This window comes from Callospermophilus lateralis, chromosome 11 (genome assembly GCF_048772815.1).
Source record: "Callospermophilus lateralis isolate mCalLat2 chromosome 11, mCalLat2.hap1, whole genome shotgun sequence".
NCBI lineage: Eukaryota > Metazoa > Chordata > Mammalia > Rodentia > Sciuridae > Callospermophilus > Callospermophilus lateralis.
This window is the reverse complement of record NC_135315.1, coordinates 51,152,568-51,176,287: the sequence shown is the minus strand read 5'-3', so window position 1 is coordinate 51,176,287 and position 23,720 is coordinate 51,152,568. Positions and strand designations below refer to the sequence as shown.

Genomic DNA, 23,720 nt, shown 5'->3' with positions numbered 1-23,720 from the left:
TGCAGGTGGGATAGGTCTGCAGCACCTCGGCCTCCTGTGTCTGGTAGCTGACAACTACAGAGCAAAGGTTTACTACCTCCACCCTAATACCGGACCTTCATTGCAGAGGGTAAGGGAAAAGGAACTGGGAGGTGGGGGACTTGGAAGCAAAAAGGAAAGTAGAGCAATTCTCCAGTATAAGGGTGCCAAAACCAGTGGATTGTGTGCTTGACTCCCGAAAGTGTGCCAACTTGGGAGCAAAAGCTCCATTTTCAAGATTTCGGAGTCGGGAGTAATATCTATCTCATTAAAGGACTCGAGTTCCTTCATCACGACTTACGATAGAGAAGACACTTCCATTTAAGGGTCTTACCTCTATTTTGAGAGGGCATTCAAGACACCCTCTCAAGGTTTCCCCTGAACCCATGGCACTGCCCTGCTCTTCACAGGCCCAGGCCTGGAGCCTGGAGCCTCCCGCATGCAAGACCTCTACCATCTCTGCTACCTCCTCGTCCTCGGGACCTCAGGAGCAAGAGGGTGCCAAGAGTCCTTTGGTGTCCGCCAGTCTTCCCTTGGAGAAGGTGAAGCGGCCCATGAATGCGTTCATGGTGTGGAGCTCCGCTCAGCGCCGCCAGATGGCGCAGCAGAACCCCAAGATGCACAACTCTGAGATTTCCAAGCGCCTGGGTGCACAGTGGAAGCTGCTGGGTGAGGACGAGAAGCGGCCCTTCGTGGAGGAGGCCAAGCGGCTGCGCGCCAGACACCTGCGTGACTACCCCGACTATAAGTACCGGCCTCGGCGGAAGACCAAAAGTTCTAGCACTGGCAATGCCCACTTCAGCCCTGGAGGCAGTGGCCTGGCCTGTGGGGTCCCACTCTGGGGGCCGGGTTACACAGCCACCCAAGGGAGCAGAGGCTTTGGGTACCAACCCCCCAACTACTCAACAGCCTACCTGACTGGCAACTACAGGTAAGTGCCTGGGAAGTGGGTTGAAGAGCCTTGCAACCCCCTCTTAGGGCCTGGGTCGGGCAAATGCCAGAGGGCTCTACTGGAGGAGGCGGTTATCCCAGCAAAGGCCACTCCCCTTAGAAGGCTGTGTGTCTTCTGTGAGTAAAGTGTGGGTGGGAGCGTCCTGGTTGCTGGGGTTTTTGCTTGGGGCCTTATCCATCTCACCTTGGAGGTGGTGGTGGCTTTGCAGGGGCAAATGACAGACCTTTGGATGTGATGGTGTTATCATTATCAGAATGCCCCATTTCCCCCTGCTTCTGGCCGGTATGTGACCCGGCTTCCTCTCCCAGCCCCCAGGGCAAGGAGAGGCCAAACCTAACCTGCCGCTTCCTGGCCTGCTGCCCCAAAAAAGGAAAACAGCCACACAGCACGCAAACAGGCTTGTGAGCATGCCCCAACAGGGCTGCACTGCTCTATAAGCCATCCTAGGTTCTGGTTCCATGCCTGCTGAACCCAGAGTGGCTGAATGGGTGGCAAGCTCTACCTCTGTCTGCTCACAACTGGTCAGACTAGTCCCCACAGAAAAGTTAGGGACACTGCCCAGACCCTCCAACCAGGGAAGCAAACTCTAATCCCTGCCCCCCATTTCTCTTTACAGCTCTCCCCATTGTAGACCGGAGACCCCCTCAACGAGTTCTCTCCCACAGAGTGACCCTAGGCTCCAGGGGGAGCTGCTACCTCCCTATAGCCCCTACCTACCCCCAGGTTCTCCCACTCCATACAATCCTGGTGCCATGCCCCTGACCCACCTGTAACTCGCATGGACACACACCTCCCATAAGGGCTGCATTCTCCTTTCCTCCAATCCAGAACAATCCCCTACCCACAGGCTGCAAACCTTTTCCTGGGTTGGACTACAGTTCAGAGATTTGCAGTTGTCCCAGAAAGCAGAAGCAAAACCACACGTAACACAGTTTTGTATGATTAAACGACTTCTCTGTCTTTGTTGTTCCATTTGTGCTCCTCTCACTATAGCAGGAACCAGTGCCATCTCCACTCCCTTCCGCCTGGACCTGCCAGAGCAGGAACCTCCTCACCCCACCCTGGGGCCCTGCCTGAGTCATTCTGTCCCCCTTCCCCCACCCCAGCACTGGGGTCTAAGAGGTAGTCCAAGCCAGGCCGGGGGAGGGAAAAGGCCCAGCCACAAGCCCCCAGTTCCCTTCATCCCACTGTTCAGGTTCTGTCCTCTAGGGCCAGAAGGGAAGAGGGTTGGTGGGAGGGCAGAGCGAGACATTTGCCCCATAAGGAAACAGCTAGAAACTGTTGCTAAAGAAACAATCTCAGCCAATTAAAAAATGACTGAATAGCACATATACAAGATTTGGAATGGTACTTTAATATCAAAATGTCAGCATGAGAGACTACCACTGTCCTCTTTTTTCTAAAGATCTGGTTCCCACTACCTGTTTTCACCGAAAACAGACTCTGGCTCAGGAAGTTGCAACTGCAAAGGAATGGAAAATGATTAAAAGTCACATCAACAGACTAGCTCACATGGGGAGAACCCTGAGGTTGGGTGGATGGATGGAAACACAAAATGACTCCCAACTCAAACAGCTGGCTCAACCCTATTCCTCCTTTTTCTTCTTGTGGGGAGGTTTTGCGTTCCAGTAGAAGAGGACCTGGGCAGCAATGAGGCCATTGCAGAGGGAGGAGATCACAAAGATTCCAGCCATGAGAAGGTCTCCGGTTTCCTGGTTGTAAAGGACAGAGAAGGCCACCCTTCAGCATAAATCAAGAAAGGTTCCCCTAAGGAAAAAAGCCTCAGGGGGCAACATAAGTCTCCAGTGGAGAAGGGTAGATGAGGTTAGAGTGCCCTCTGGAGGGCAGAAAGTGCACTTACCTGAATGGAAGTGAATATTCGGGCCAGGGAACCCCCAAACAGTAGAAAGACGGTGATGGCCGAGAGCTGGCCTGTGTGCCCATTGTGGTAGTTGGTGGCTGCCTGGAGCAGCTAAGGGAGGTAGTCAAGACTGTTGGTTCTGTCACCTGAACTATTTCCCATGTTCCTGTCACTGATTTCTCCATTTCCCTCAATGTGACACCCCACATTTCTACTCTGCCCTCAACCTGCCCCCCGCCTGCCAAGGCCTTATTCCCAGTACCCACCTTTCCCACCACCACAGCAGGTACATTGGAAGCCTGGAGCAGGGTAATCACTAACAAGGGTGTGAGTGGTGACAGCAGGACCAGCAGGACCAGTGCATAACAGGCTAGGAAAGCTACTCCTGGGGGTGGAGGAAACAAGGAGTCATCATCGACCTCTGTACATCCTTCAGTTTCCCCAGGCTTATAACCAGTAGGGTTCCCAAGAGTTGCAGCCTATTCCTGGCAAATTCCCAGCACCTTTCACAGTCTGTTCTCTGTAGTGCATGATCAGGAAGCAGATGGTGATCGTCTGGAGCATCAGGAACAGGGCTTCACCCCAAGAGCTGCAGAGTCAAGAGTTGGGAGGAAGAAAGGAGGGCCTAGAAAGAGGCAGGGAAGACCTCCATGGCCCATCCATCTAGGGACACAATTCTCTGATTACTTTGTCCTCTACAATCCCATCTCATTTGGAATCCTGGGCATTCTTGTGATGCTCACTTTTCTCTCATCACCTCCGTGGGTGATAACTAGATTTTTGGAAGGGCTTCAGCCTTTCTACAAGTTTGCCTTCCTCATCTCAACTCCCACTAGAGCTGTGGGCAATTACCCTTGGGGATGAATGGTGGACCCCTCACCTGAAGGGGAAGTTGTTGGTGATGCTGTAGACCATGGTCCCAGTCAGTGCCATTAGCTCCAACATTACTGACTGGAGACTCAGCCCTTCTGCACTCTTGGCTCTCAGGATTTTAAATACCTGGGGCAGCTTTACTGAGGAAAGGATGAGAAGGGCAGAGTTGAGAAGCCTCCACCCCTTGGTAGCATGATACAACAGCTACAGAATGGACTGGGAAGCACGGTAACCCCACTTCCAGTTAGGGGACTCATGCAGTTTATGACCTTTCAGCACCTCCACCCCAACCTTGACAGCAGTTATGATACATACCAAGAAGTGACCCAGCCACAATGGCCAGCCCAAGGCCTTTGCTGAGAAGAATTTTGAGACAGGGAACTGAGAAAAGAAAAAAAAGATGCAGAGAAGTCCTCTGGAACTCAAGTCCAAGGAGTGCTCCAGTGGGCTGTCTCCTTCCCCACCCCTCACCTTCACATGTCCACAAAAATAAGTTTGATCTGGAGATGAGGAGGCAAACAAAAAAGGCAAAGGATTGGAAAATGCTCCAAACCATTTCCTATTTGGACTAGGGACTTTCCAAAACAGCTTCTACCATAACACCTTCCCTCCCACCAGTTTTTCATTCGCTTTCTACAAATTAACAGCTAAACTCCTCAGCTTGATTTCCAAGGATCTCCATTGCTTCTCTTCAAAGGCAGGTCTCTATACCCATTCTTCAAGATTTTTATTTTATGCGGTGCTGAGGATCAAACCCAGTGCCTAATACATGCTAGGAACCTCAGCCCTCTATACCCATTCTTTTTTTTTTTTTTTTTTTTAGTGTAGTTGGACACAATATTTTTATGTGGGGCTGAGGATAGAACCCAGGGCCTCCCATGTGCTAGGTGAGCACTCTCCCCTGAGCAACAACTCCGGCCCCATATACCCACTTATTCTCGAACCCTGATTATTCCTGACCACCCTTCCTGGGCCTAATTTTATGCCCTAGCTATACACAACTTCTCTAGCACTTAAGTCTTCCCCCAGGAGCTTGGTCCAGCGGGATTCATTCTTTTGGTGCGGGGATTGAACCCAGGGGCCCTTAGCTACTGAGTCACATCCCACGACCCCTTTTATAATATTTAGAGTCAGGGTCCCGCTGAGTTGCTTAGGGTCTCGCTAAGTTGCTGAGGCTGGCCTGGAACTCGCGATCCTCTTGCCTCAGCTTCCCGAGTCGCTGAGATTACAATCTCACTGATCCTGAGTGCACTTAGCACAATGTCCTGCAAGCACTAGGGAGGTTCCATGAAGTGACACGAGCAGATTTAGAAAGCTTCCCAGAGGGAAGGCTGAAAGGAGAGTAACTGGGGTGCCAGGAGCCTTTGGGTGCTGAAGACCTGATTTATCATAAGCTTTGAATTGAGTTAACCCTGCCAACGACCTAATAAAGTCTTAAGTTATTTGGCCACATTTTTATTTTGTTTTGTAAAATGTAAGTCTTCTCATCTTTCCTTGTCGCTAAAGCACAAGCTTCATAAAGTGCTTCTCCCGATTGCCCAAATATGCGCCTTCCCTCCACAGAATCCCAGACACTTCCGCCCCTTTCAGAAGCGCCTTCCGCCCAACTCGCAGTGGCAGGAGCTACCGCAGTCACTTAGTCACCAGTCAGGTCACACCTACGGGTTGAGGTCGCTCGAGCAAGACTTTCACTGGAAGCCGAATAAAACTCACCATGAAGCAAGTCCCACTGGACGAAAAGCTGATCGTAGCATTCCTCGGGTAAAAAAATCGGCACCAGCACTCGCTTGAGTAGCCCGTCTGCCTCTGCCGCCATGTTGGAAAACCAGCTTCCGCCAGTCCCCGCAGCCCGCCATTATACAGTGCGCATGCATGCTCAGGCACTCCGCCTCTCGTTCTGTCCCTCGATGAAGCTGCACCGCCCCCTATTCCCGGCTCTTTCTCACGGCGTCTCAGCTTTAGCCGCGTAAAACAGGGCTAGTTCAGAGACCACGTTTCGGAGTGTTTTAAAGCGTGCGGGAGCTGTACGCCTGCGCAGTTAGACCTTCCGCGTCTTTGTTTATGCTTCCAATTTGGAAGCAAGATGTATCACCCCCGCCCCCCGCCGCAGACGCCATCTTGTCTTCTCCCTGCCAACTTTATATTGTTCAAAGTTAACAGGAAAGGATTGATTCTCCAAAATGGCGTTGGGCGGGGCGCTATACCTTTGTATTCCCCTTTCTCTTTAGATCTCCACAGGCAATGGCGCCGGCAAGAGCAGGCCAGTCGGAGACCCATGTTTCTCCATCTTGTGGGCCGGGTCCCAGGGTCCGGAACAATAAAGAGGAAGGAGCAGTGGGGGCGAGGGGCGGGGGAAGAGCCTAGTTGGGAGAGGGCAACCCCTAAGCCACCACGCGAGGCTCTGAGGTGGCAGCCTTCAGGAAACCTAGCAAGGGACCTCCTTTGGGGATGGTCCGAGGGTGCACTATGTGCTGGGCAAGGATTTCAGCAAGAATGATTGGATCCAGCATCTGTCTGGGAAAGCGTATATTGGGACTACCCTTGCAGGGGCCCTGCTCTCTGCTACCCAGCACCCGGACGCTGGTTGATGCAGTTCTTTGCTTACCTACCCCTGGACACAATGACTGGGAATTTTTGCTTACGAGCCACTTGTACTGCTTTGGAAGTGAAATTACAGTCACTTACGCGTTGCTTTGGCTATCTGCTGTACCTGTAATTGTACATGAGGACCAGGAATAAGGCTGCCAGGATGGATGGCTCCACTGGGTTGTAGGCAAGGGTGGGCCAGTGGCCCCAGAATGGAGGAAGTAGTCTGGCAGATTGAATAACTGCTATGCCAGACTTGGAGAGATGAACCCATGGGCGGGACATTTGATCACATTGGTATTTTCATCCCTCCTCACCAGCTTTTTTTGGCTCCTTGCAGCTGAACCATGTAAAACACAAAGGCATGTGACAAAAAATTCATGGCTTTTAATCCTGGTAGAATAAGGCAAATGAAGGACAAAGATTTGAGTAGGTTTTACCACTCTCCTACTGGGGAGGAGAAGCCTGTCATGTGTAATGAAACCTTTCTCCCTTCCTTCCTCCTAATTGCATTATCTCTATTTTTGTTCTTCAAGAAAGACTGGGAAGGAAGATAACTTTGTAAGTTAGTTGCACGGTGAGGAAATGAGGGTGCTATCTGGTGCCTTGAAGTCCGGGCAGATGTTCAGAGGGGCTGGTAGGTGGATGGGCGCCTTCGCAAAATGCAGAAGGCAACAAGCACCAGGGTGAGGAGGCCAAGCAGGATCAAACCAATGATGAGAGGCAGGAAGGTGAACTGGTCACTGGGGCAAGAGAAACCTGGTAGAAAAAGATAGGGCAAGTGGGCATTGCAATGATGGCAGCTGGGATTAAAGGCAGAGGGGAATGGAAATTAAGTAGACTGGTGAGAGCTCATCATAATGACTTGGAGCAGCAAGTAAAAGGGGGAACCAGGCAGAATTTTGAAGAAGGGAGGAGAGCTGCCCAATAGTCATGACAAACCCAGGAGAGGAAGGAAGTCTGGGGTTTAAGACGGGAGGTTTGGGGCTGGGGGTGGTGGTGCATGCATGTAATCCCAGAAACAGGGGAGGCTGAGACAGGAGAATCATGAGTACAAAGCCAGCCTCAGCAATGGCAAGATGCTAAGCAACTAAGTGAGACTCTGTCTCTAAATAAAATATAAAATAGGGCTGGATATGTGGCTCAGTGGTTGAGTACCCCTTAGTTCAATCCCAGTACCCCCCCCCACTGAAAAAAATGGGGGGGAGATTGGACCTGGGGAAGGGGCTTCCAGTTCATGGGGCATATTCTAGGAGGGAAGGAGTAGGTAGGTCTTACTTGGTCCAAAGACCTCTGTATGGGGCAGCTGAGCAGCCTGTAGTCTCAGGGAGAGCAGGTCAAGGTGAAGAGCTGGAGAAAGAATGATGCTTGCATTTCTGCAACTGAAGCTCCGCCCCAGGGGTGCTTGGAGATCTTGAAGGGATGAATTCTGAGCTGAGAATGTCCACTCTGAGGGGTTGAGGAAAGGTCAGGTCCAATCTACTTTCCCAACCATAACTTAGTCTTTTAGAAAGTAGAGGGAGGTTTACTTACGTGCTGCCTGAGGAAAGGACACATTGTACTCCACAGCCATAAAATTCAGGTAGACCATGCTCTGGCTCTGCTGCAAGTCCTAGGAGGTGAACAGGAAGGCTCAGGACAGCAGAGGAAGGAGTGAGGCAAGGGGTTGGTAGGGATGGCATGATGGGAAGGTGAGAGAGAAGGATGAGGATGAACTCATAGAACCATACCTGCTTGAATCCAAAGCTGAGCTGTCCGTAGGGGAATGAGAGAAACAGGTGGGGATGAGCTCCCTCACAGCCCCCTTGGACCTTGGTTTTGTTGGGGTTCAGTACAGAGACGCCCCAGGCCTGCGGAAGTTAGAGCAGAGAATCACAAGACTATATGACTTTACCATCTGAGGCTCCCCATCCCCTCTACTTTTCCTTCTTTTCTCTGAACTTGCCTCCTGCTACTTGGCCCTCTCCTCACTGTTTTAGCTTTACCTTTCCTCCACTATGAGTTGGGTACAGGACTCGAATCTGAATCCGAGCTTGGAGCCGGACGCAGGGCTGGGAACCATTAGTCCATGTGTAGTCTCCTATAGCTTCCTGGGAGCTTGGGCTAGGACTTGGAGAGGGTGGAGGTGGTCCTGGGTGAGGGGAGCTAGTGAGCCCAGGGCTGGTAGAAGTGCCATTGCTTGTTGTAGGATGAGTTGTGGCATTTCCAGGACTGGTGATGGTAGCAGGATTGTGAGTGGCAGTCGTGTGTCCAGGGCTGGTAGTACTGTTGCTTGTTGGGTGAATTGTGGAATTTCCAGGACTGCTGGTGGTGGGTCCTTGAGTGGTTGTAGGGTTTGCTGTGCTTTCTGTAGCCGTAGGTGTCACCGTGAAGGATGGCAGCAGAGTGGCCGATTTTTTGTGAGGACAGTCATTCCCTGTTTCCTGGGCTTTCAGCAAAGAGACTAGTTAACAATCCAGGGGTAGGCACCTTCCCAGGGACTCCTCCCTTCAGTTTCCCCCTTGTCCTTACCTGCTAGTAGCCCCAACAAAGCCAAGAAAAGTACAGCCAGCCTCATGGCAGAACTGCTTCACCCCAGGTCGAGCTAGGCTGTGCCAGCACCAGTTGTTCAACCCTATTCCCTTTGCCTTCTCTTGGAAGAGGAGGAAATGAAAGTCCCTTACTTCCTGTAACTAAGCTGACCCCACCCCCAACCTGACTCAGGCACCTCAGCTCCAGCCACCAATCTTAGTCATTAGTTTTCGAAATCAAGTTAGGGGATTATTGGCTCTTAGTTTGAGTAGGAGGTATCAGGGCAAAGTCAAAAGATGTCACGTGGATAAAGATGGCGCTGTCATGTCTCAGGGATCATCTACTATTTGGAGTTAAGTGGTTACAGGACTAACCTAGAAGTGGTGGGCCCCTCCCCCAATATTTAGGCGGAAAGCAAAAACAGCTGGCTTTCACTCCCCTTTCCTCCAGATACTTCCTCTTAGCTGGGGTCATGTGAGCCACTTGTGACAATGTACCCAACCCTTAAGAGGGTCACATCATCATGTGTTAACACTATCATTTTCAGCTGAGAAAATAGCTCTATTATTTGGCAGCTCTTAATAGGAAGGCAGCATAATGTATCAAATAAGGTAAGCATGGTGGGAAAGGGGAGCTGCACCACACCCAAGTTGCAGGTGGGAGAGGGAAGGGAAGAAATGAGAAGCCCAAACAGGCAGTTTCCAAGTCATTTTATTCAGAATTTTGTGTTTGTTTCCTGAATCAATAAATACTATACAAAACAATGTAAAAATGGCTACCATTTTCTCTCCCCTGCTCCTCCCACCTGGGGACAATCCCTTGGGCAACCTCACTTAGGGGTTCTCCTCGCAGATTTGGTCCAGCAAATGAGGTTGTGACGTTATAACCCCTTGAATTATTTGCATTCAAGTGGGGTGGGAGAGCCTCTGGGATTTGGAGGTGACTAGGTTAGGGGCATGGATTAGTGTTTTCTGGGAGGAGACGGCGCCTGGGGCAAGAGCCTACCCCAAAGAAAAGGGTGTCTAAAATGTTCACGGTTCCTTCTTTTGCCTCAAAAAGTGACATTTATTCAAAGAAAAAAAAAAGAAAAAAAAATGACAAGATGTCCATCCCTTGGCTCCCTTCCCTCCCCCTTCCAGCTGCTCCTTAGCCCCCAGGATTGAACCCTGGCTGGAGCTAGGTAGCAGGACAGCCCCTCTCAGATGAGGTCAGCAACATTAAGGGGCATCTCTTCAATGGAGGTGTTGTAGAAGGTCTCGATGTCTCGGAGAGTCCTCTTGTCTTCTTCTGTCACCATGTTAATAGCCACACCCTTACGGCCAAAACGCCCACCTCGACCAATTCTGGGGAAAAAATAATAATGGGAATGAAAAATAGGCCAAGGAGCACCAAAAGCTTTTAAGCACAAAAAAGAGTAGCGGTCTAGTCTAAACAGTTAGGACAAATAATCTCAGATCTACACTTACCTGTGGATGTAGTTTTCCCTGTTGGTGGGAAGGTCATAGTTGATGACTAAAGAAACTTGCTGCACATCAATGCCTCTGGCCTATGTCAAGAAAGATGGCAAATTCAGCCGGTGAATATTAAGGATATGATCCATCCAGAGGGACTTAAATATGCATGTAGGCAGCCAAAGGAAGGCAAAGAAATCAAGTATCCTCTGTCTCCCACAGACCTCAGGCATGCCAGGTCTTCTTCCAAGTTGCTACTTTCCTGAGAGGCACTAGTTGGCCCCATGGAGAGGGAATCACCTTGGATTCTCTCCTTTCTGATCTCTGCATTTCTCTTTACTCACCAGTAAGTCAGTGGTAATCAATACTCTGCTAGAGCCAGACCGGAACTCCCTCATGATCACATCTCTTTCCTTTTGGTCCATGTCTCCATGCTAGAAATCATACAGAAGGTTCTACGTAGCAGGAAGGTAGGTACATGGGTTTTGGGAAAGTTAGTATGGCACTGACAACAGGGCTGTCAAGGGGAAAAAACCCACCATGGCAGAGACAGTAAAATCTCGGGCATGCATCTTCTCAGTGAGCCAGTCAACCTTCCTTCGGGTGTTGATGAAGATCACTGCCTGGGTAATGGTCAGGGTTTCATACAAGTCACACAGTGTGTCCAGCTTCCACTCCTGTAGGTAGGGAGAGAAATCAGTCAGGGGCTATACCCAACAACTTGCTATCAGGTCCGCCTCCTGCACCGGGCCCCACCTCTCGTTCAACGTTGATGTAGAACTGGCGGATACCCTCCAGGGTCAACTCTTCCTTCTTGACAAGAATTCGAATGGGGTCCCTCATGAACTTCTTGGTCACCTCAAGCACGTCGGAAGGCATTGTAGCTGACAACAAAACCACCTAATGAGGGGAAAAAAAAGTCAGGGCTAGGGATGGTGAGATCAGATTCTTGTATGGTTCCCCTGCCACATGACACTGGATTTTCTTTATGCCAACCACACTATAATTCTAGAAATAGGGGCTGTAGCCCAATAGTAGAGCACTTGCCTTGGATGTGGGAGGCACTGGGTTCGATCCTCAGCGCCACATAAAAAAATACAAATAAAATAAAGGTATGCTGTCCATTAAAAAAAATTTCTAGAAATAATGACTAGGGTCTTTCTCACCTGGGTATTGCTGTTGAGCTTCTGGAATATGTCGTAGATCTGGTCCTTGAATCCACGGCTTAACATTTCATCAGCTTCATCCAATACAAACATCTTAATGTATTTGGGAGCTAGAGTAGGAAAATACCAAGATACAGTAATCAGAGAAATACAAAGTACACTTAATTCTCTTGATAAAATAGGGAAGTAGCAGGAAGTCTGCTCTCAGAATACAATGAATGATCCTTTGCCTGGGACCTCCCTGGAAGCCAGACAGCAGCAGCCCTAGGAAGTAGAACACTACCTGGGCTAAGACAACAGGGAAGCCAGGCTCAGATGACACGCATGGGGTTCATCATAGAGCAACTCATTTAAAAGAAGCAGCAGCATCCTTGGAAATAAGACTTGGCATAAGGGGAAAGCATGCAGAAAAGGGAAGGAACCAGGGGACAGGAACATAGTACTCACACAGGTATCTCCGGTTGAGCATATCAAACACGCGGCCAGGGGTACCCACAATGATATGGGGAGCTTCCATCTGCAACTTTTGCACCTCAGCACGCACATTTGTGCCCCCAATGCATGCATGACAGGAGGCACCCATGTAATCTCCTAATGCCATGACCACCTTTTGTATCTGAACCAGAGAAAGACAGATACTTACATATTAGCTCTAATTGTGCCAGCCACCACCCCCATTTTTCACGAGTTTCGTTTTCATTTCTTCCCAACAACTATTAAATTTAATTTTGGGGTGAGAAACAGTTGTTAACCCTCTAAGATCACACTGCTCAATATTATAGAAATAATATTTGAACAGTTTCCTGATTATACACTGATTCATAACAAAGCATGATTAAGTTTTTAAAGCTGGATGGTTACAACCCTTAACTTTCTAAACTCACAACCCATTGAATCCATCAATAGCCAGCTTTATGAACCACATGACTTCATGATACACATCTATGGTCTATTGCTAGAGAACCTAAACTAGGTAACATATTCATTCTTAAAACAAGGAAAAAAAAATCCTAACACCAAACCAGATAAAAAATTTTTTTCCCAAACATAAGGGCCTTAGAATTTATTTCTACTCTTACTGTATGATTAAACCCAGAGCCTCATGCATGCTAGGGAAGTGCTCTATCACTGAGACACATTACCAGCTCTTTTTATATTGAGAAAGTGTTGGGGCTGGGGATGTGGCTCAAGTGGTAGCGCGCTCGCCTGGCATGCGTGCGGCCCGGGTTCGATCCTCAGCACCACATACAAACAAAAATGTTGTGTCCGCCGATGACTAAAAAATAAATATTAAAAAAAAAAATTAAAAAAAAAAAAAAGAAAGTGTTGCCAAGTTGCCCAGGCTGGCTTTGACCTTGCAATCCTGCCTTGACTTTCTGAGAAGATGGGATTATAGGTTATGGGCCAGCATCTAATTTCTTGTTTACATTATTTGTGCCCATAAGTTCACAGCAAAATAATCACTACATCTGCCAAAGAACATTTCAGAATTTACTCCTTGCAGTCCAATTGAGGATCTTATGTGCCCTAGGCATGAAACAGCTCTGGCCACAACACAGGCATCAAGCTAGGATGAACAAAGGACCATCTTCTACTCTGCCCCTGACTGATATAAGAGTAACACCACTAGTGAGGTGTCTCTTTGCCCATTGCCAGGGGGTTTGTTCATAAAATAGCCACCAGACTTGTCCAGCTAGCTAAGCCCCACCCAGCAACCTTTCTATCTGACTCAGGAAATGGGTGGAGAAGTGGTGGTGTTTGTGTTGGAGGAGGAAACAACTTACAATTAATCCAACAAATCCTGAGAACTAGAAGCCATCAATCCATTTTCCCTACCCCAGAGCATGGGTCAGAGAATACAGAGTTTTGTATTATATTTGCTATCTCTAAACCAGTCCTCCAGAGAGGGCAGGGAAGCCAAAGCCACACTTACCTGTTGAGCCAATTCTCGAGTGGGTGCCAGTACCAAGGCTTGGGTGGCCTTTAGATCTAATTCAATCTGCTGGAGAATTGATATGGCAAATGTAGCTGTTTTCCCAGTCCCAGATTGGGCCTGAGCAATCACATCATAACCTGAATAAATTAAATCAGAATTAGATGTGTCAGAAGGCATACAATTTTGGCTCATTTAAGACAATCAAGCCCCAGCTTCATAAGGTCAGTAAGCAACCAACAGTTAATAAACCAAAAATTAAGTGTTTTGCCAACTTTACTTCTCAAAAATCAGAAGACAAGGTCAAGGTACTAGTTAATTCAGGATTAAACCATACTAAACTAGACTATGGCTATAAAAACAATCACAACTGTATGAAAGAAAAGGCAGCAGTTCATGTGCCCTAAGCATGAAACAGGAAATGGGCAGGGACCAAAAGTCAAGGTGGGATCAACAAGGGATCATTTTGCTCCACCTAATGAGATGATCACCACAAACTAGACTGATGCCATTCTACCCAGGTCAGGAGCAATCCAATCTACTCTGGGATTGAGAGATCTCACCCTTGATACAAGGAAGAATGGCTCGCTGCTGGATGGCAGAGGGCTTCTCAAAACCATAGGCGTAGATGCCACGGAGGAGGGACTCGGAGAGATTCATGTCATCAAAGCTGTCAACAATCTCATTCCAGTTACTCTGCAGAATGCAAAGAAACTAAAACTTAAAATAGTGAAATAGGTAGAACAAATAGAATCTGGCGTCTGCACCTAGACAACTCCCCCTCCCTCTAAGAAAGCCAGCTGGTTCTAGGTAACTGAGAAATCACTAAAAAGCCAATTCACATAACATCACACAACTGAAATAATAGGGCTTGTGGAGAATTCAAATGACACGTTTTATAATCACCCCCAGAAATGTTAAGTTTCCCTGCAAAGCCTATAAAGGAGTTTTAACTCTACCTTAGAGTGGGGCTTTGCTATTTGTAAGCTAATAAACTTGGATAAGTCCCAAGTTCTGGTCTGATACCCAAATCCCTACTGGTCTATCAGAAACTAGAGCAAACTGCAAGTGGCACTGCCTGTAAGAGTAGAAGCAGCAGGTCGGTAGTCTCACCTCGATGACACCTTCGGGCTCCATTCCATCGGGGCCATTGTCTCTGGATCTGTTGATTTAAGGTATGAGTTTTGTCCCCTGCCTGACTGAAGCACTTCAGCAAGCAGCCATGCATGATGCCATCAGCTTTCATTCCAACTCTCACCCGTTCAAGACAATTTAAAATAAAAAAAAGAAAGACTCGGGCCTTTACCCCAGCCCGGCCGCCAACATAATGGGCTAATCCTCCTTTAAGACCCAGGGGGTGGAAGAAGGCTCGTCGCGCTTGCCGTGCCCGAATGTATTCCCTGCCATCGGGCCCACGTGTCCCGGGCCTGGCCGCTAAAAGCCCAAGCGCGTGCACCTCCCTCCGCACCACCAGCGCGCCGGAAGTCCCGCCCTTCACCTCCTAGATCCGAGGGTAGGACATCCCCTTCTCCCCCACGTCACTCCTCCCGCGCCCTCCCCCACTCCCTCCAGCCGATGCCCCCCCTCGCAATGCCCGGATGTGGGAGGCCGCGGGCGGTGGCGGCCTCGCGCACAATGAGCCCCAGCCGAGCTAGCAAAGGGGGAGATTGCACAACACTTAGAAGCGAAGCAAACTGGGGGAGGGGAACCCCTCAGGCCGCCATGTGCTCGCTCCCTCGACCACCCAGCGGCGTCTCCACCCCCCATGGAACAATCCACATCCCGCCCGCCCCCGTCGCGAAATGGCGTCGCCCTCCCATACCTCAGGCCGCTCACCCCCGAAGGAAAGTGGACCTGCCCATCCGCAGTTTGCCAAATGCCCGGCTTGTGCGGCAAAATGGACCCGCCCGCCCGGCGCCGGGTGGGCTCCTGGTGCCTCACGCGGCCGCTCCTCGGGGTTAGGCTCAGTCCTGGCCGTCAAGAAAACCAGCACACTGAACGGCCGGTTTTTTCTTCCCCGACCCACATTTCAGCCGCGACGGAGCGACTGTCTGAGGACCCAGGCACCCCCGCCTCTAGCGAGTGGTACCGTCAGAATCCTCCGGAACCCCCGCGCACGAGCCCTCCCCTGGCACAGTGAGGCAACCGGACCGGCCGGATCCGGGCCACGTAGTCGCGGTCGCCTCTGCCTCTTTCCCACGCTAGGTCGCGACCTCGTCTCGCCACTCAGCTACGGGGCTTCCCGCACGGCATCGCCTCGGATCGAGGACTCGTAATAAGCCTCACTCGCTCAGCCCTAGCCGGGTTCTCTTTCCCTCTGCCTCGGGCCTGATGGCAGCGTCGACCATGGATCTGCCCTCTTGCCCCCCGGATCAGTCCTCCCGGCTTGGTTTTCCCCGCACCCCTAGTGGGCCTGGGGCGGTGGGCCTCTCAGCTTCCCCCCGGCGGGGCCCTCGGAAGGGAACGGAAGGGTAAGTAGCCACAACTCTTGCAAATGCTTTTCTTACCGGGAATCCTGACTCGCAGACATGATCCTTAGAAACTAGGGCGGAGTGCCCGCCTATCGACAACTTATAGAGCGCCCGACCCCGCCCCAGCCATCGCATTGGCTTGGCCGCCTCGGCCCCGCCTGCCGGCGCTCTGCAACCCGGCGTGACGTTAGCTCGTAGGCGCTACGGCTCGAAGCCACCATTGGGTAGCTTCGGCGCCTATCAAGGTGAAGGCCCGCCCCGCAGTCTCATTGGCTAATGGGTCCGCTTTTCTCGCCGGCACGGAAGTGACATAGAGTAGTCAGGCCTCGAGGCCTGGCAGCCATCTTGGGGCCCTGCACCCTTACACGTGCGGAGGTAATCGTGCCTTAGTCATGTGGTTCAGGAGGTCCTATCACGCAAGGGGGGCGAGGTCTCAGCCTCAAGGGACTTCCGGGCTCCCGGGACTGCCACTTCCTTTTACCTGTGCTCCCGGTTTCCACAGGACTCAAATTTTGTTTTCCCTGGCAGCAAGGACAGATCCGACACCGCCCAGGAGTGTTCTAAGTAATGGGGATGACAGAATCAGAAGCGATCCTAGGACTTGTGAGGATTCCCCTGGCTGGAGGGAGGAGGAGGGTTGGAACTATTTCTGGGCTTAAAGGCATGTGGGGTAGCTGTCATAAATCCTATCCAGCCTCCTCCCCAATGCCTTCGGCGTCCTCTTCCCCAACTTCTCAGGCTCCCCCGTTTTTTGCGGCTTACCTACTTTACCTTCTTTCTGCCCTCTGCACTCTGGTTGGGGGATTTGTTTGAGTGATGAAGATTGGGTGTTGGCACTGAGTGAATCAGGTATGGAGAGCTGGCTCCTGCAGTCTCAAGATCCCAAAAGGAATAGCTAACTGCACAGGTTGTAAGGAGTCCTGAGAGAGCATATCCTCTAGTTTGAGGCCCCTTAAGGAAGACCACCACTTATGTATCTCCAAAGGATCCTTTATTGACCAGAGCAGGACCGTGGCATTTATATATATATATAAAAAAAGTTTTGAAGATCTGGCAGGCAGTAATCCCTTTGCCCGCCCACCACCCCCACACTGATTTCCTGCCCCCTTGGCATAAAAGGGGGAATGACTGCTCCACCCAAGCCACAAGGCAACACTCCCCTGCAGAGAGGGAGAAAAGGGCTTTCCCCATGGCCACCCCCTGCCCATCAGAAATCAACAAGTATTCTCTCAAAAGAAAAAAAAATACAGAAATCAATTAAAACATTTAAATATGAAAAAAACAAAGGGAATTGGATGGGGAGAGGCAGGAAAGGAAAGGAACTGGAGTATCTTGGGGAGGGTCTCCCAGGTCCCTCTGCCCATTAACGGGCCCAGGGCCTGGGGTTCGAGGCTCACACAGTGAGTTTGCAGTGACACAGCTCCTTGTAGATCTGCCGACGAAGTTTGGGCATGTCCTGCTGGGTGAAGCTGAATGGCTGAGACAGGGCCAGGTGCTTGCAGTACTGGGTGTTAACAAAGCAGGCCATGAGAACCATCTACTGGGCATCCCTCCCAAGTCAGGACTTGTGCTACATATTTCATATGAGATCTCACTCAATTTTTTAGAGACTATACCCATTTCATATAAGAGGGAGCCACACTCCCATGGTCTAGGGTTCAAAATCAGCCTGGCTCAGACTGTTCTTTGTACATAATATACCTAGCCTTTAAGTGGAATAAAACATTGAATCAGGGGCTGAGGAGGCAGCTGTACCAGGGCCGCAAGCAGCCAGCCCAGTTCTACTGTGGGATAGAGAGGACCAATAAAATCAGGGTTTCTGTGTTCTAACAAATAAGGCTATTCCCTGCTCTACAGCTGGCTGTGAGCCAAATGAGACAACAGCCTCCCAACCATTTAACCCAAATGACTTCAGAACTGGAAGGGAAGAAGGCCCCATCATCTGCTTACCTGTAACACAAAGGCGCCACAGTCACTGTCATTGTTCTGCCTGGCTACATTCTAGAAAATAAAAGGTAGACCTATTCACCTAGAGACTCCCAGGGGTATGACTTCAATTTCTGCCTCCTACTATTACCCTCATCATCACCCCATACCCCTCCCCATGGAAACTCACCATTTTGAAGTAACCTTTCCAGCCCTGGTGGAAATCCAGTCGGTCTTTCTTCACCGCCTCTGCCTGTAGATACTTGGCAATATGCTATGTGGGTAGGAAAAAAGAACAGTGATGCCTCACACTTCCTAACTTAACCCAAGGTATGACAGTGGCAAATACCATGCCCAGGTTGCTCCGCAGAAACCCAAAGCCCACCATTTTTCCAGAAAAGCCTTGCCACTGGTTCTCCCTACATTTTTCCCACCTTCCTCCTACCCCTTTCAAACCTTGGGGCAGCGGCGGTTTAGGGTACGCTGTGAGTCAAAATAGGTGATGGTGCGTTGCCTCACGTCAACAGAGATGAGGGACCAATGCACCTCCAGGTGGATGGGGATTAGCAGTAGCTCCTTATTGAAGATGTCCACCTGAGAGAGAGCAGCTGAGGTCAGGTAGAACACAAAAGGGTCCTGGTAATTGCCACAAGGGTTCTAAAGGGACATAAGGAGGACAGGTGAGAGAACACAATACCAAGGCCCTGCATTTTGAGGCAGGGCTCAACATCTGGACATTAGATTGTTTAGGTAAGAGAGGAAACCAGAAAAAAGGAGGCAAGGGCATGCACAGGACCCTGGGTTTGATCCCTAGCACTGGGGGGGGAAAAGTGTAATGTTATGGCATGTGCCACTACATAGTCCTAAAACATTGGGTCCCAAATACTAGAAAGGCAGTGGAATCTCTTGAACTGGGGGATTCAAGCCCAGCCTGAGTGATATAATGAGACCCCATCTCAAAATAAATAGGTAAGTATATAAAATAAAAATAAAATGCTGTAGAAATTTCCTCGCCTGTCAACTGTAGGGCAGAGAACCCCATGAAGAAGAAAAATCTCAATCTCCTTCTCTTCCAATTTTCCCAGTTCACTTAGGCCAAGAATCTAGGAATTATCCTCCATTCCTCTATCTTCTTCATTTCCCACATCTGACCTGTCATAAAATTCTACTAGTTATACCTGTGAAACTTATTCTAGATGAAATTACTCTGTCTCCCCAACCAACCCCACCTCTACTTTTAGCACTCCCATCTAGCAACTTCTCCTGGACTACTGTGCTTCTCTCCTAGCTAGTCTGTCAGTTCCCACTTTTGCTCCCTTTTAATCTGTTACTAGAACCAGCCTGCTTAACTCCAATGGCATCTTGGTACATGTAATGTACCTCATTAACCTATCCTACATGCCTTACATGATCTCTCTGACCCAATTTTTCTATTATTCTCCCTTTGTTCACTCTGCTCCAGTCATATAGGCTACCCACACAGGCCCTGGGTTCCTCAACCATATTCTGTTTCTCTTTGGGACTCATTTATATAAATGAAATAAAAGTTCTCATTTAATACTGCATCCTTGGTGCCTATAACAGTTCCTGGCTCAAGTAAGTATTTAATATTCGTAAGACTGAATGAACTTGGGAAAGGGCTCATAGAAAACCACTCTAATTTTTCAGAAGCAAAGCATTGTATAAGTAGTTATCAATTAATAACTTACATTTTTGGTCCACCTTTTCACCCCATCATAACCCTTGGTACGAAGTTTATCATAGAAGAAACTGTTGAAGAAATGCACCTGTGCCAATGACACAATAGAGTTGGGTGAAATTAAAAGACCTGAGCCTACCACCAAGTCTCCCCCGCCCCTTCTTCTAGTCCACTCCATTTCATATGGCTCTAAAGATTGGTTCAAACAACCCCCACTTCAAATCCCTAAGAGTGAAAAAATGTTTTGTTTTGTTTTTTTTAAATAGGTTCCCATCCCAATTCTTTTTGAGTTAACCATAAGGAAAAACATTAAAGGCTGGCAGAAGGGAAAAGAATTGGTAAGTCCAGAGCCAAGATTAGAGATTTGAAATGGATAACTTCTACCACTTTTTCCCCAGAAAACAGAAACCCTCTTTATATAAAATGGAAGAGATGAACTGAAAACTGCTTAGAATTGCCACTGTTCTGGGGACTAAACTATGTGGTTGGACCTACCTTTTCAGGAACTGTGTCCATGACCAGGTCTCCATACATGTTCATCACCTGGGAAGAAGATGAGAGGCAACTTGCCATGGAGGGTGTGGCTTGAGTACCAGGCTTCCCCATGCAGAGGGCCTCAGACACCCTTCTCCCAGAATCTCCACTCAGGCTGCCTCTCCACCACTTCTTACCTGGTCATTGAGCCAGTTCTGTCCATACAAGGTCCCCAAGTCATCCATGGTCAGCACATGCCGCTTATAGGACACTCGGAAGCCTCTCACCATGGCATTGCCTGGCATACGCTGGTATGACTGGATCAGCTGCAGTACCAGGCCCTTTCTGAGTAGGCCAAAGGTGGAATCACACAAGAGATGATGGAGCTGGGGCATACAGAAATACCTAATACTGCCTAGAATAAGAACCTAAAATGACTTTTTTTTCTTGATCATGGATCCTTTGGAGGACCTGAAAGGGCCCATTCCCAAGAAAGAGATACATGAAATACATAATATTTCAAGGTCCCAGGTGAAGACCCTTCCCAGTTGGCTTATAGGGACTTGACACCTTGCCTGCAGATTCCTCCCCTTAAACTCTAGTTTCCTCCTCCCCAAGTACATACCTATGAGAGATAAAACAACAAGCATTCTATTCCTAACCCCTAGGTCCCAGCACTCCTTTAAAGAGAATCAGTCCCTCAAGCCTTACCTGGAAGGCGTGGAGAACTCCTGCTGGAAAATGTCCTCCAACTTCTCTACTACCTCATCAGTGCTGAGTGGGATGAGGCTGCCATAAGTTTGAAGGAATTCATCCAAGATGCCTGGATAGAGAAGAGAGAGGGAAGTAAGACTTTGCTCTAGGAATTGACCAAGGGAAGGAGGCTAGGTCCACTAGGGCTTACTTTGGACACAGGTCACATGCTCCTCCCGCAAGGGACTATGCTGGCCAGCTTTCTCCCCGGGCCGCTCTGCTTCTTCCCCAGTGCTCAAATCAGGACCCTGAAAGAGCTCCTGAGCCACATGGTCCCCGATGCTGCACACATTGCTGATGAGGATGCTGGCATCAGGGGGTGCCAGGCTGCGCTCCCCTTCTGACCCAGGTGGTCCCCCAAAGCCATTAGGCAAAGTACACGAGAGGAGGCCTATAAGGCAGGGGAAATAGGATGGGGATGAGAAATTAGCCCAGCTGAAAGAATAATGGGAGGATTAACTAATGCACACAAACATAATTCCACAAAAAGGATGAATTAAAGCAGAATCTACCAATATAAGCCTCAAGGTAAGGAGACACCCCCCCGCCCCCACCAAAAAAAACCTAAAGCATAAAATAAGGATGTCCAAGAGGTTCTAATGAGAGAGAAAGCAGGAGTTCCTATTAGCAGATAGGAGGAAATCAAGAAAAGACTAGAATCAGAAATGTAAATTTCAGGAATATGTTACTACTCTACACTTCGCATGTAGCCTACTGCCCAACCTATGATAATGGCTCAACAAATACTTGAGTCCTTAATAAAAGATGTTAAATTGTTTGGCTGGAGTTCTCTGGAGGTGAAGTATTCTGAGGAAGAATGTCACAGACAAACATAGAGATTATGTACTCCACTACCAGGAGGGGGTCCCATTCTACCACTATGTAAACAGTGTCCTCTGGAGATGTACATGCTGGAGTTCTGATTTGAAGTGGGAGACTTTCCTAAACCATAGCTCCCTTTCTCATCTGTACTTAAGACCACAGGACTCCAACTTAGGGGTTCTATTTCCCAGCATGGTCAGTTAGTCTTATTGCCTGCTTAAAGTGAGGTTTAATGAAGTTTCTCAGCTATTTCAGACCCCTCACTCTGCTTTCCTTAGGCTTGATTCTCACCACAGCAAGTGTCTCCTGGTGCTCCAGCTGCTAGCCCTCCCCACTTCACCCCACCTCTTTCCCACCTTACCCGAGTCAGGGTCCAGAGGAGACTTTGGAGTCCACCTTAGTCCATCTTCCTCCATGGGGAGCCCAGAGGGCACTGGTGGAGACCCTCTTACCCCATCCTCAGCCATGAGAGCACCTAGCAGACCCAGCCGGGGCGGGGGTGGCCCCCGGGGGGAGTCAAAACGACAGCAGGGGGATGGCACCTGTGGCGTTGCACCCCCTTCCTGGAGTGAGAGATGGTTCTTGGGGTGTGTGAGGCTCCGCCGACGACCCCGGTGGCGCCCCCAAAGCTTCCAGTGGAATGTCAGCGAGGTGCTTTTTGAGTAGAGCAGCATCTGGAAGGCTCTCATGGCTCGGCGGCGGCGCTGTGAGCAGGTTTTTCGATGAGTGGGGCGGGGAGGACGAGGCCTTTGGGAGGCTCCTAGTTGACCCCATCTGGTGGGCAGCCTCCAAGCTGCCACTTCCTCTTCTTCATCTTCATCTTCTTCCTCCTCCTCTTCCTCCTCTTCACTAGCTGAAGCATCAAAAGAAGGCCGAGGGACAGGTAGGCGTCTTGCTGGCACTGTGGTCCCTGACCCAGGATCTGGCCCAAACCCTCCACCAGACTTGAGAGGGGGTTTAGGTGGTGGGGGCCAACGAAGACGCTCCCTCCTGGGGCTCGAATAAGCTGTGCCAGGTCTGGGAGGCTCAGGCCCCCAAGACCCGGTCCCTTGTATAGTCTCTTTCATGTTTCAGTACCCTGTAAAACAAAGGTTAGAGTATCAGAATCCAATCATCCTGCCCCTGATTCTTCTTCCTCAGCAAGCCCTTGGGATTCACATGCAAATAGAGAAAAAATGTAAAACTCATATTTAGCTCTTCCTAGTTAATGTGGTCCACAAAAAGGCCTTTAGAGTCTGAGCCATTATTTCTCCCTTACCCAGATGGAGGCAAGGGAAAATGGCTAAGCAGCAGGCCTAAGTGATCTTATTTCTCAGCTCTCTGAGTGAAACCCAGTATTTCCAGGCTCCACTCTCCATTTTAACAGAACCAGGTGCTCTTTGAGAGCCTAATAAAGGTGAGCTTGCTAGTGGAGATGGCCCAATATAAGATCCCTGACATGGTGCAGAGGTATCTGGAGAGAATACAACTTTCACAGGTGAACTGTCCAGACTGGGAAGCCGGTTCCCTCCCAGTCTGGAATTAATGCGGGGGAGTGGGGTGAGCACTCTAAGGTCATCTCAGGTGGGAATGGAGGCTAGGTATATGGCTCAGAGGTCAGAATCTGATGAAAGAGAAACAATTTTGAAGGAAACTAAAAGAAAACCGAATCGGTGTTTACGGTACCGAATCAAGGTACTGGGACAGAACCGAGCCACGTGAGCCAGGTCAGCCCAGCCCCCTCTCCTACCCCATCCCCGGGAACCAAAATGCGTCCCAGCACCGTAAGACTGGACAGCTAGGCTCACAGGGGCTGAAGACGCCCCGTCGAGGGCCTCTTGGCCCCTGTTCGGTAGGAGCGAGGCTCATGAATGGGACGCCAAGGCAGGGCGGGGGGAGGGGAAGAGGCGTCCTCACCGGAGCGGGGAAGCCGGGCGGACGGGCCCGAGGGCGGGCGTCTCCGCCTCAGGCTTCCCGGCTCATCTTTCCGGCGCCGGCGGCGGCTCCGCCACTCCTGCTGTCCTCAGGCGCAGCCGTCTCAATTCAGGATTACAGGGTTTCAGGGCCGCGCACCGCGCGACCCCGCCGCGACCGCCTCTTGCTCGGCTTCAGCCTCTACCTCCTTCACCACCACCACCACCACCACAACCACCACCTCCTCCCCCCTCTCCTCCTCCTTCCCCTCCCGCGAGCCCCAGGCCCACCGGCGCTGGCGGCGCACAATTAGTACGTCACACCCGGCGAA

At 50.0% G+C, this 23,720-nt stretch overlaps 5 protein-coding genes and 4 non-coding genes across 15 annotated transcripts; 1 reads left to right on the top strand and 8 right to left on the bottom strand.

The window, feature by feature from the left end:
* The first annotated feature begins 404 nt into the window (after positions 1-404).
* On the top strand, positions 405-1,802 carry Sox15 (SRY-box transcription factor 15). Its single transcript, XM_076871610.1, has 2 exons — positions 405-949; positions 1,587-1,802. Exons 1-2 carry the CDS (start codon positions 405-407, stop codon positions 1,741-1,743), a joined length of 702 nt encoding a protein of 233 aa, XP_076727725.1. The 3' UTR covers positions 1,744-1,802.
* Positions 1,803-2,301: 499 nt separating this feature from the next.
* Mpdu1 (mannose-P-dolichol utilization defect 1) lies at positions 2,302-5,820 on the bottom strand. Of its 3 annotated transcripts, XM_076869578.1 has the most exons (7): positions 5,418-5,820; positions 4,020-4,085; positions 3,712-3,844; positions 3,335-3,420; positions 3,098-3,216; positions 2,832-2,942; positions 2,302-2,682 (listed from the first exon to the last, which is right to left on the bottom strand). In XM_076869578.1, the coding sequence occupies exons 1-7, from the start codon at positions 5,518-5,520 to the stop codon at positions 2,557-2,559; spliced, it is 744 nt and encodes a 247-aa protein (XP_076725693.1). In that variant the 5' UTR covers positions 5,521-5,820; the 3' UTR covers positions 2,302-2,556. The 3 variants fall into 3 exon arrangements, with proteins under 3 accessions (XP_076725693.1, XP_076725694.1, XP_076725695.1); XM_076869579.1 differs by lacking the exon at positions 3,712-3,844 and having other exon boundaries at positions 5,418-5,801; XM_076869580.1 differs by lacking the exons at positions 4,020-4,085; positions 5,418-5,820 and having other exon boundaries at positions 3,335-3,456; positions 3,712-3,796.
* Positions 5,821-6,655: 835 nt separating this feature from the next.
* Cd68 (CD68 molecule) lies at positions 6,656-9,223 on the bottom strand. Its single transcript, XM_076870066.1, has 6 exons — positions 8,802-9,223; positions 8,276-8,718; positions 8,021-8,140; positions 7,824-7,902; positions 7,569-7,739; positions 6,656-7,049 (listed from the first exon to the last, which is right to left on the bottom strand). The coding sequence occupies exons 1-6, from the start codon at positions 8,845-8,847 to the stop codon at positions 6,916-6,918; spliced, it is 993 nt and encodes a 330-aa protein (XP_076726181.1). The 5' UTR covers positions 8,848-9,223; the 3' UTR covers positions 6,656-6,915.
* Positions 9,224-9,496: 273 nt separating this feature from the next.
* Eif4a1 (eukaryotic translation initiation factor 4A1) lies at positions 9,497-15,907 on the bottom strand. 2 transcript variants are annotated; one of them, XM_076871301.2, is made up of 11 exons: positions 15,859-15,907; positions 14,465-14,513; positions 13,915-14,047; positions 13,352-13,491; positions 11,866-12,034; positions 11,419-11,528; positions 11,009-11,152; positions 10,792-10,929; positions 10,597-10,686; positions 10,268-10,347; positions 9,497-10,144 (listed from the first exon to the last, which is right to left on the bottom strand). In XM_076871301.2, the coding sequence occupies exons 1-11, from the start codon at positions 15,879-15,881 to the stop codon at positions 10,000-10,002; spliced, it is 1,221 nt and encodes a 406-aa protein (XP_076727416.1). In that variant the 5' UTR covers positions 15,882-15,907; the 3' UTR covers positions 9,497-9,999. The 2 variants fall into 2 exon arrangements, with proteins under 2 accessions (XP_076727416.1, XP_076727417.1); XM_076871302.2 differs by lacking the exon at positions 15,859-15,907 and adding an exon at positions 15,174-15,194.
* Positions 10,420-10,559, bottom strand: LOC143411078 (small nucleolar RNA SNORA67). The gene has a single exon (XR_013092796.1). It is a non-coding gene; the product is annotated as a small nucleolar RNA SNORA67 (small nucleolar RNA).
* On the bottom strand, positions 11,619-11,761 carry LOC143411120 (small nucleolar RNA SNORD10). The gene has a single exon (XR_013092828.1). It is a non-coding gene; the product is annotated as a small nucleolar RNA SNORD10 (small nucleolar RNA).
* Positions 12,937-13,079, bottom strand: LOC143411096 (small nucleolar RNA SNORA48). The gene has a single exon (XR_013092812.1). It is a non-coding gene; the product is annotated as a small nucleolar RNA SNORA48 (small nucleolar RNA).
* Positions 13,746-13,882, bottom strand: LOC143411097 (small nucleolar RNA SNORA48). The gene has a single exon (XR_013092813.1). It is a non-coding gene; the product is annotated as a small nucleolar RNA SNORA48 (small nucleolar RNA).
* Positions 15,908-16,791: 884 nt separating the features above from the next.
* Positions 16,792-23,623, bottom strand: Senp3 (SUMO specific peptidase 3). 4 transcript variants are annotated; one of them, XM_076871297.1, is made up of 11 exons: positions 23,393-23,623; positions 21,858-22,574; positions 20,826-21,065; positions 20,633-20,744; positions 20,119-20,266; positions 19,943-19,990; positions 19,458-19,535; positions 18,205-18,405; positions 17,939-18,022; positions 17,773-17,823; positions 16,792-17,326 (listed from the first exon to the last, which is right to left on the bottom strand). In XM_076871297.1, exons 2-11 carry the CDS (start codon positions 22,561-22,563, stop codon positions 17,216-17,218), a joined length of 1,779 nt encoding a protein of 592 aa, XP_076727412.1. In that variant the 5' UTR covers positions 22,564-22,574; positions 23,393-23,623; the 3' UTR covers positions 16,792-17,215. The 4 variants fall into 4 exon arrangements, with proteins under 4 accessions (XP_076727412.1, XP_076727415.1, XP_076727414.1 ...); XM_076871300.1 differs by having other exon boundaries at positions 18,205-18,342; XM_076871299.1 differs by lacking the exon at positions 17,773-17,823.
* Positions 23,624-23,720: the final 97 nt, after the last annotated feature.